Below are 9,723 nucleotides of genomic sequence, written 5' to 3'. Positions count from 1 at the left end.
CACTGGCTGCCCGACACAGATGGAATTTCCCACTTAGTTTTCATTTCACTCTGTCTTCCTTTTGCAAGAAGCTTTCCAGCTGCTGTGCCTGCTGCCGAGCAGTGTGTGAGCTGAGTCATCCCTCTGAGCGTGCCTGTGCTCTCTCCCCACAGCTCAGCCACCCTGACCTGGTGGAGGGACTCGTTCTTATCAACGTTGATCCGTGTGCAAAGGGATGGATTGACTGGGCGGCATCCAAGGTGAGGTTGTCCTTCCCCTCCTGCACATCTCTCCACGGTGTGTAGGGTAAGGAGGAAAAGGACAGAGCACAGGGGTTTGTCAGATTATGGCAAAAGCTGTTCAATCTCGCTTCTGTCCCTGCTGGGCTCTCAAGTCTGGGTGTAGTACGGCCTCCACCATAGGGGCAGGGAGGGTGTGATCATGCGTGAATGAGAAATCCAGGTAAACTGCTGGGAAATGAGGGGCTATTGAGCACTCAGCTTTCCTCTGATTTAGTATTCAAGCTTTCGGGCTGTATTTGACTGAGATTGAATGGGTCTTTTAATTATTCTGTTGTTCTGGCCACATGCAGTTATTCAGGGTTCTGAGTTTCTGGAGAGCTGTGTGTTGTGTGTATGCAGACTTCAGATCCTCACACGCCCATCCCAAGCCTCAGGCATTTGTTTCTTGTATCACTTGAACAGACTCTTTGTAATTTTCTTTACTCTGAGGGGGAGGCTTTGAAATTTGTCAGGGAACCACATCTTCCCGTGACTCTCCCTCCTTCTCATTCATGGTTACTCTTCAGTTTTCAGGCTGGACAACCAACGTAGTGGATATTGTCTTGGCGCATCATTTTGGCCATGTAAGTACCCACCACGCAATTGTACATGGAGCTATAACTTCTTTGTGTACCTGCTCTGAATTAGCTCAGGTCCATCAGATCAGGGTTGCCGCAGGTAGTGCTGCCCTCTCTGTGTGTCAAGCTCACATCAGGGCTTTGCACTCTGCAGGGAGCATGAGCATCCTCACACTTGCTCTAAGTGCCTCCAGACACGTTGAGGCGGTGGTGTCCCACACGCTAGTGTTAGATCTCCTGTCATTTTTGGTGCCTGCAGAAGCAAGTGGCAGCCAGTTTTCTGTGGCCAGCGTGGAAGCATTTGGGCTGTGGGCAGAGCACAGATCAGCTGGGAGCTGACAGTGTCCAAATACTGAACTGCTGCATTCTGCTCTTCGTCTTCCCCTTCAGTCTGAGCAGCAGGAAACCAGCACGTCCTGGAAACTTTGGATATAGCAATTCCTTCTCTTTGGGATTGGCTGGCTCCCAACCAGCAAGCTTACTGGGCAACTGGAAGGGTCTGTGCCTCACGCACACTAGATATGACAGGCAGCAGGTCAGTCCTCCTGCAGGGACACACATCAGCACTGGAAGGAGTCACGTAGCTTCTTCCTGCTTAGAGCACCTGCTCCTCTCTCCCCACTTTCAGGCCCCTTCATTATACTTAGTGCTTCCTTGTGTTCCCTTTTCTCTCTGTCTCTCTAGCTCTCTTTAGAATGCAGTTTCCTCATAGAGCTGGGTACTGGGATTAAATTTCTGTTTGGTCCCGGTCTTGGAACTTACCTCTAAAGCTTCTTTAACATTAAGCAGAAGCGGAAGCCCTAAACCGGAGTGATTTGTATCTTTATAAGCGTTACTGAGGGTCGGGAGCTAACTCACCCCATCTCAGGATACCGTTGTACTCCTGCAGCGTGTGCACCACTGTTTGTGAAAGTGTAGTCACGTTACCGAAGTATGGCAGGTAACAGTCGTGTTGCAGAAACCTTTCATGTAGCCAAGGTACTACTGCTCTCTGGAGCTGGTGCCCTCCGTGTTGCTGTTCATGGGGGAGTGGTGTGTGTGGAGGTCCTTGAATGCTGCAGTATTTTTGTGGGTGTCATTTCTTTGCTTGTGAAAAAGATGATGTTCCCTGTCTTTCGACTCTTATGCTTTTGTACAGGAGGAACTGCAGGCAAATCTAGATTTGATCCAAACGTACAGGCTTCATATTGCGCAGGACATTAACCAAGATAACCTTCAGCTGTTCCTCACATCATACAACAGGTACAGGATACCTTTTTGCCTGCTAAACTGCTCCCATAGCTGCCCGGCTCAGTAGATTTGCTGCCATAGATGTTATTCTGTTGGATGTCGTGTGAACCTTTGTCCCACGCCTGGTCTTCAGCCATAATCCCGAGCCAGGCTCAGCCCTCATGCCTGGGGGACCCTTTCAGACCTCAGTAGATGATCTCTTCAGGTACACAGCAAGCTTGCCATGAGAGCTTGGATGCTGTTCTCTTGCGGTGACCTCCTGGGGCTCCTGCTCATGCTGTGACACAGGGAGGGGTAACCTGTTGCCTGGCTGCTGGAAGCAGCACTCCTGGTTGGATTTCATATGCTCCTGTGATAACCAGTTTCCTCTGCTAATCTGATGGAGAATTCTTCTGTTTTGTCTTTCAGTCGTAAAGACCTGGAAATTGAGAGACCTGTTCTTGGCGTCAACGACAATACTGCAAAAACACTCAAGTAAGTTGCTCTGAATCAGCCTGTCCCAGTTACTGTGCAGTCCCTTCAGCAGAAAAGCTGTTGCTGCTTCTCAGGGAGAACCCCACAAGCCCAAGCACTGGGAAGACTGTTCAAGACAGTCCCAGGCTGTGTTGCAGTGCTGTCAGCTGGATTGGGGCAGAAGGGTGTCTGGAAGCCCCTTCGTTAAGGGCTGAGATTCTTCTGAAGGCAGACTTGGAGGAATGAGTGTATCTGCCCAGCATCACTGTACTCTCTGAGCAGTTAGTTTGGTTGCATTGCTTGAAAAATTAGGGTTTTGTTTGTTGCCACTGACTGCCTTCTCCCACCTTGCCAAAAAAAGGCCACCTGCACAATTCTCCCAGCAATGGTGGTGGGTCCTGAAAGCAGAGAATGCAGTGGTGTTCTCCCACCTTGGCAGTGACAGCTTCATCTGGGAGGAGGTAGTCAGGGCAGAGGACAGCTGAGAAGGGATGGACTCTGAAGAACTAGTGATAATCACCACAGCAGAAATAAAAGTACATTTTCAGACTCCAAGCAAGAAAGCAAAAGGGAAAATTAACTCCATTGGGTAGAGCACTCGAAGACTGTGAACTGCAGTGCTGAGGCACAGTGCCTGGGCTGGGCCAGAGACTGCTGCCCAGGCTTGGCTCTTCCATCCTTGGAAAATGTATGGAATACTGCTCCTGCCAGTCCAAGGAATGTTTTAGGCATCTGCAGCCAAACCCTCTAGATCTTGGCTAACCTAACAGAGGTGGATTTCCCTGCTTGGCCTCCAGCCAACGCCAGTCGTGCTGCTCTCTGTCCTGCAGGCAGCTGGAGGCCACAGAACAGTCTGTCCAGGCAGGTGGCTCACGAGGTCTTCACATATTTCCTGTGGAAGCATGGATCTCTCTGCTAGGAGACTTACATATAGATCCTCTGGCTTCATAGACGTGGTGCTCCACTGACTCAGAGGTCTGTGTCTCACAGCCTCTCTAGTGTCTTTTTCATCATCTGGTCGACACGCAGAAGCGGGGCATCCGGCCGCCCCTTTCTTACCTTGCTCTGCAAAGGAGCAGTGTGAATTCACGGCCACTTGCTCAGTGAGCTCCTGTGTGTCTGTTGCACAGCAAGTGGTAATGGTTCTTCTAGAACAACAATACAACGTAAAAATGGACATGAAGGCACAAATTTGCCAACAGAGGCTTTGATATCATGACATTTTTCAATGTATTCCCTGACATCTTCCGTGTTTCTTTCTAAAACCCAAACCAAAATTCAGTGCTGAGCAGTACCCAGCCTCACAAGCGTTCAGCTCTGTTGGATGTGGTTAAATTCCTGACAGGTAGTCATTTCAGAGAGCACGCTCCCGTTTGCAGCCTAGGACAGTGTTTCTCCCAGCCCATGGCACATATTTTATCATGTGCAATAGCACTGGCAGTTGTGGGGGGGACAGGGGATGACATGGGGATGGCATGGGTGCATGCACGACAAGGTGCCACGGTGTGGTGGCAGGTGGGGGTTTTACTGATCGTTGTTAACCTTTCCTGAGGCTCCTGGTTCACAGAGCTCAGCCTTCTCAGAAATCCCTTCGCTGCACTGAGTAACATCTCTGGTTTGGGTTTTGACTAGGTGCCCTGCCTTGCTAGTGGTTGGTGACAACTCGCCTGCCGTGGAAGCAGTGGTACGTATCCGTGAACTCTTTCTTCTCATGACATTAAGCCCCACAAGTCACAGAATCACAGAATGTTAGGGGTTGGAAGGGACCTCTGAAGATCATCTAGTCCAACCTTCACTTAGCAAACCTGCCTCACCCAGCAGTGCTTTCACCTCGCCCAGAACTAGTCACAGCAAGTGGCTCTTTGTCCCAAGCTCTTTCCTGGCTGTTGAGACCTGTCAGAACCAGGGCTTGGGAGACTTAATGGCCCTGCAGGGCAGCCCTGAGGCGAGGATGGCAGGATCTGAGTGAGAGTCCTTGTGCCTCATCATCTTGCTCAGCACATCAAGTGGAAGATCCCTTTCAGGAGCTTGCATCTTCCCCCGAGCTCTGCCAGGCTGCTGCTTGGGGTTACATTGAGGCTACCTGGGGTTTAAAAATAAGCAGTGTGACTCCAGTTCCCGTGTCAGGGAGTCGCACAGAGCTCTGAAAAAGCACTGCGTCACAGGGAAGGCAGCAGTTACAAGCTTCTCCTTCCTGTTGTTCTCTGCAGACACCTGTAACCCACTTCCCTCCCAGCACAGTTATAGCTGGCGCATGGTGCAGCATGGCGGGCTGGTGGTAGATGTTGCTCCTTCCCTTCAGCCAATGATTATGGGGAGACCAGGGGTTTGTGAACAAAAGTAGTTGTCCCAAGAAACGTTGGAAGAACGTAGGAGTCTCCTGAAGCAGTGGCTTGGGCCAAGGAGCCGTGCACAGACAACTGCCGCAGGACTTCTCCTGGTCGTGGCCTCTTGCCTTTTCATCACTTTGTGTGGTCTGGAAGTCTGAGGCATGCTGCAGGTTTTGACTTTGCTAGGATACTATCCCTGAGAATTCTCGTTGCTTCCCAGCTGCAGCTGGGGAACAGGATAGGGTTTTCTGGATCCTGGCTTGCATGTCTTGCCACCCACATGACGATAATCTCGCAGGCAGGGGTGACTTTCCCTGTAGCACCCCACCTATCCCCTTTTTGCAGCAGCCTTGCAAAGAAGCAGTGGCCGTGGCCTCCTCGTCTGTCCAGGGAATCGAGTGCTCTCTGTGCTGTGTTGCACAGAAGTCTCCTGCCCTCCCAGTCTTGCTGAGAGAGCCCAGAAGGTGCTCCAGGGTTTTGTGGTGCAGCCCAAAAACCAGGAGATTCTTTCCTTTGAAGTCACGTCTGTTCTGGGATGTTCTTTGTTCTGTCACCACAAGGTCCCCTTGGATGGCAACAGCTGCCTTTCCTCCCTACATGTTTCCTTCATTGTGCTCTTCCTACATGCTCTCTACTCTTGCTCCGGCCTTCTTGGGCCCGGAGAAGCTCCCAATGCTGAAGATAGACACTGCCCCTGGTGCAGCTGCCCTGCATTTTACATGTGACTCTGCAAGTTTTCTCTGTGGTATCGTGTCCCTCTTTCCTCTGTTTATTTTAGGTTGAATGCAATTCACGTCTCGACCCCACCAAAACTACCCTGCTGAAGGTGAGTGCCACTCCAGAATCATCCCAGCCTGCTGAGGCCAGCTCCGCTTGGGTTTTTGCCTTCCATATATTTGTCTTTAAGAAGTTTGTGGACAGTTATTCAAGGCTATGCTTTCTCCTTCATGGAGCCAGACTTGGGAGAGAAGAGTTTGACAGGGGGTCACCAAATCTCTGCTTTATGGCCACTTCTCTGTCGTCTTCAAGAAGCAGGGAAGGTCTGCTGAGGGTCAGCAGAGGCGCCCTGCCTCCCCCCTGCTCTCTGCCGGCACCAACATCACTTACTCTAGCTTTATACCAGACCTTCCCATCCTCACCCCAGGCTCTCCAGCTGCTGTACAGAAATGCAAAGTGACAGGTGTGGGAAGAGTGGCCGGAGGAGCCGGGATGGTGGAGGGTTACTCTGGGCCTGAGCGTGGCCTGAGATCACTTGGCAAGGCAGCCACCGAGGTGCTGGAGGCTCCCTCAGCAGCAGGCTCGCAGACGACCTGTGGCCAGGCCTGTGGCCTTAGCGGTGAGATGGCAGAAGCGTGCCTCAGGCAGCAGTGCAGGCTGGTGCCGTCAGCCCTGGCGGGGTGGGCAGTGCTTGTGTGGTTCTGGGTTGTCCTCCTGGGCTGGGAAGGACGGTTCAACCTCCCTTTTGTTTCCTGTTGCAGATGGCCGACTGCGGGGGCCTGCCCCAGGTTGTCCAGGTGAGAAACACCTCTCCTGTCGTGTTTGGGTTGTACAGAGCCCCTTGCTCTGCTCGTGCTAAAACCGCGCTTTCTGTTTCCGCAGCCTGGCAAGCTGACTGAAGCCTTCAAGTACTTCGTGCAGGGAATGGGCTACAGTAAGTGACAAACACAGTTTTCTGGTTTGGAGCGGGGTTGCTGTGGAGGGAACTCAGCCTTTCTGATCCATCTGAGCCCATTGGCATCTGTGTCCCCACCCATGAGTTAGTGTGATGCCAGGAGATCCATCCGTGCCGGAAAATCAAGTAGTGTGCCAGCAAGCCATAGCAAACCAGTGCTGTCCCCTGCCGCGTTCAGTCCGCACTGCAGCCGGAGTGGTGACCCCTTTTTGGTTGCTGGTGTTGGTAAAACCTTTTGAGTCCATCTTTGTGCCAGTCCAGAAGAGCGTGCTCCCGAGAACCATGAATCTTCTGAAAACTTCTGTGCGTACCTTGTCTGGAGGGGAAGGAGTTCACAGTACAGCCTCGCGGCCAAGATGGGTACCTGAAAGCGCTTTGCCCTTGGTCATACTGATTTCTTTTAGACCCTCACCAGGGGTAAGCGGTATCAGAGCGAAACCCTCCAGCAGCAGAACGGAGAGCTGGTTGGCTTCTGAGACACACAGGGAGCCCAGCGGGAGCTGCGCTTTGATCCTGTGCATCCCTGCCCTGTGCCTTCCTCCTTGTGCTCGGAGGCGGAAGACTTTGTCTCCCGAGTGTGTCAGCCCTGCCCTTGGGACTCTGGATGAGGGGACTCAGCGCACTGCAGCAGCTCTGTCTCCACTGCAGGCACCTTGGCGTAGCTCTGTCTTGCCTGCCAGGGGCCATGGCTAGGAGCTCCCTTCTGTGGATGATGACCCTTCAAAAGCTGGAATTATCAGAGGGGTTAGTTCATGTGGCTGGTTACCCACTCAGTGTGGCCACAGTGGCAGCTGTGACACTCCCAACAGTCTGCACACAGCCAAAAGTTCTCTACCAACTCGCTCATGGGCGTCAGGGCTCAGAGGAATGAACGTCCTTCTCCTTAGAGCTGTGTGTGCTTGACATGATCACGGTGGGACAGGCGTGTTCTCCAAGTCTGGCCAGAAGAGCCTCGTCCTCCAGAGGAGGGTGCCGTGTGAGAAAGCTCATTCAGCCTCACAGCCTGGGAGCGTTTCAGTGTTCACGTCTCCTGTGTTCCTGCTGTCGGTAAAGTCAGCAGGTGCTGTCATCAGAGCAAGGGCGTCAGTAGCACTTTGGGGGTCACATCTCCTACAAATCGGATGTGCAGCACTGGGGAAGGACACAGAGGGTGGTTATCTACTTACAGAATCAGTAGCTAGCCCCAGAAACAGTCTTCCAACTTTGGTGGGCAAGGCTGTGTTGGCAGTGCTGAGGCTGGCCAGCAAGGCGTCCTCTCTCGGGGAGAGCCAGAGCAGCCCGTCAGCAGCTTGCCAGTTGTAGAAATGAACCGGAGTGGTAGAACTCCACCGGCCACTTCCTCCGACGGCTGTTCTGTGCCTTCTGCACATTAGCTAAAACAGCTGGGCCTGCCTGTGTTGACACTGCAGGTGGAAGGTAATGCCTCGCAGGAGGCTTGTAGCAGAAGTCTCATGCTGGGGGAGACATGAATTTTTGTCCCATATCTGGAGTGACGGAGGATACCCCGGTTTCCCCACCACAGGAAGATGCCATGTCTGTCGAGCAGTTGCGGTGTGTTCAGTGTAGGGATAGAGCCACCAGGTACACTGCAGTTTTCATCTAGAGGTAGTGAAGAGATGTGGCCCCGATGGATTTCGAGCCAGCTTGGCATCGTTAGCAGCTGTTCTCCCAAGCACTGGGAGCCTTCAGCGCAGTGCGTGAGCTGGGAGTGGAAGGGCCAGTAGCGGGGGTCCCAGGAGCAGTGCAGCTGCCCGTCACACGCCACAACTAATTGGCTCTTTCCTGTATTCATCCCTCTCCTTGTCTCGTGTTGTTTCCAGTCCCTTATGTGCAGCTCAGCCACCTAAGCACTGAGTCAGGTACCTTCGACCGTGCATCCGCCTCGGCCCAACCTGTGTACTGAGTTGAATGATTCTTCGGGTGCACTGCTCTGTCTCGGCATGTCCTGCTGGCCTGCTGCGGGCTGGGCTGATCGTTGTACAACGTGTGTGCTGTGGTTTTTCACTTTTCATTTGTATTTTGTTGATCGTTGCATGACTTCAGCTCTGTGGTTTTCTAGAGTGACGAGACTGACTTTCAAAAGGTCATTTGCAAAACAGCTGCCTTGGATTGCACAGACGCTCACCGTGACTGCACTTGCAAATGGTCAGTTACACTCCTGGCATTTGCTCACCTTGGACCTTTTGAAACTGGGCCTTAAACATCTTGCTTTAGACATGCAAAGACTTACCTTTGGTGGTGAAGAGCGAGTTTTCTTCCTGAGGGTACAGCTCTTTTCTGTGCTTACCCAGTGACACGTATCTGAGTGCCTGTGATACTCGCTCTGGGACCTTCCTCCTTTCCTAAGTCCTGTGCTTGTTCTTTCTTGCAGTGCCAGCAGCTACTATGACCAGGCTGATGCGCTCCCGCACTCACTCCTCCTCTAGCTTGGGCTCTGTCGAGAGCGTCCGCAGCCGGTCTCATACTAGCAACCATGGTGAAGGAAGTGCTGGAACCCCAGAAGGAATTGACCTCCATGATGCACCTCAAACCATGGAAGTATCCTGTTAGGCAGGAGCCCTTCTTCTGGATTCAGACCACTCCACTCGCCCCCACTGACCCCCCTCAGAATCTAGCATTTCATCCAACATGGCATTAACTGTTCTCTCTAACTCGTGCATGCCCATCTGAGCTGCCACCTCCCTGGTAGTCTGTACTTGGCATTACTTTGGTCCTTTCTGTATGCCCTTGGCATCAGAGCCTCTTTAATACTCGTTGACATTCCGCGGTCTTAGTAAGTCCCGTTACTGTACATGCTGATACCATCTCCTGTCCGTGCTGTATATCAATCCAGATGACAGCCGTTGTCTCCCCCGTTTATTTAAATATAATTTCTGTGGCTTTGTGAGGTTTAGAATTGCTTTCTAGTTGTGCTTCTGCAAAAGGACCCTTGTGGTGCAGTTGGTATGGCATCTGTGGGACTCGGGAAAGCAAGACCGTGATGGTGTGAAGCTCTGGGTGCTGGAGCGGGCGCAGAGCCCACGGGAAGGTCTTGGTGCTCCCAGGGCTCTTGGCGTGCCAGGCAGCCAAACAAATGGTCAGAAATACTGTCGTGGTCTCATCTCTGTACGTGCGTTAAGAAGGAGCAGAGAGATTCCTTACCTGAGCCTCCTGAAAGGGCAATGCAATTAACAAGTAAACTTCCACTAACCGAGGTGCAC

The 9,723-nt window shown here is 52.3% G+C and overlaps 1 protein-coding gene across 1 annotated transcript in view; it reads left to right on the top strand.

Moving 5' to 3' along the window:
* NDRG3 (NDRG family member 3) overlaps positions 1 to 9,393 on the top strand; it is a 12,813-nt gene extending 3,420 nt beyond the window's left edge. Inside the window, exons 5-13 of the mRNA XM_009875680.1 lie at positions 153 to 239; positions 788 to 844; positions 1,977 to 2,080; positions 2,477 to 2,542; positions 4,154 to 4,205; positions 5,630 to 5,677; positions 6,330 to 6,365; positions 6,451 to 6,502; positions 8,895 to 9,393. Of these exons, the coding sequence (XP_009873982.1) occupies positions 153 to 239; positions 788 to 844; positions 1,977 to 2,080; positions 2,477 to 2,542; positions 4,154 to 4,205; positions 5,630 to 5,677; positions 6,330 to 6,365; positions 6,451 to 6,502; positions 8,895 to 9,073 (681 nt within the window). The 3' untranslated portion in view covers positions 9,074 to 9,393. The remainder of the gene's footprint in view (positions 1 to 152; positions 240 to 787; positions 845 to 1,976; positions 2,081 to 2,476; positions 2,543 to 4,153; positions 4,206 to 5,629; positions 5,678 to 6,329; positions 6,366 to 6,450; positions 6,503 to 8,894) is intronic.
* The last annotated feature ends 330 nt before the right edge of the window (positions 9,394 to 9,723 follow it).

Source organism: Apaloderma vittatum, unplaced genomic scaffold, assembly GCF_000703405.1.
Source record: "Apaloderma vittatum isolate BGI_N311 unplaced genomic scaffold, ASM70340v1 scaffold24620, whole genome shotgun sequence".
NCBI lineage: Eukaryota > Metazoa > Chordata > Aves > Trogoniformes > Trogonidae > Apaloderma > Apaloderma vittatum.
This window is presented reverse-complemented; position numbering and strand designations above follow the sequence as displayed.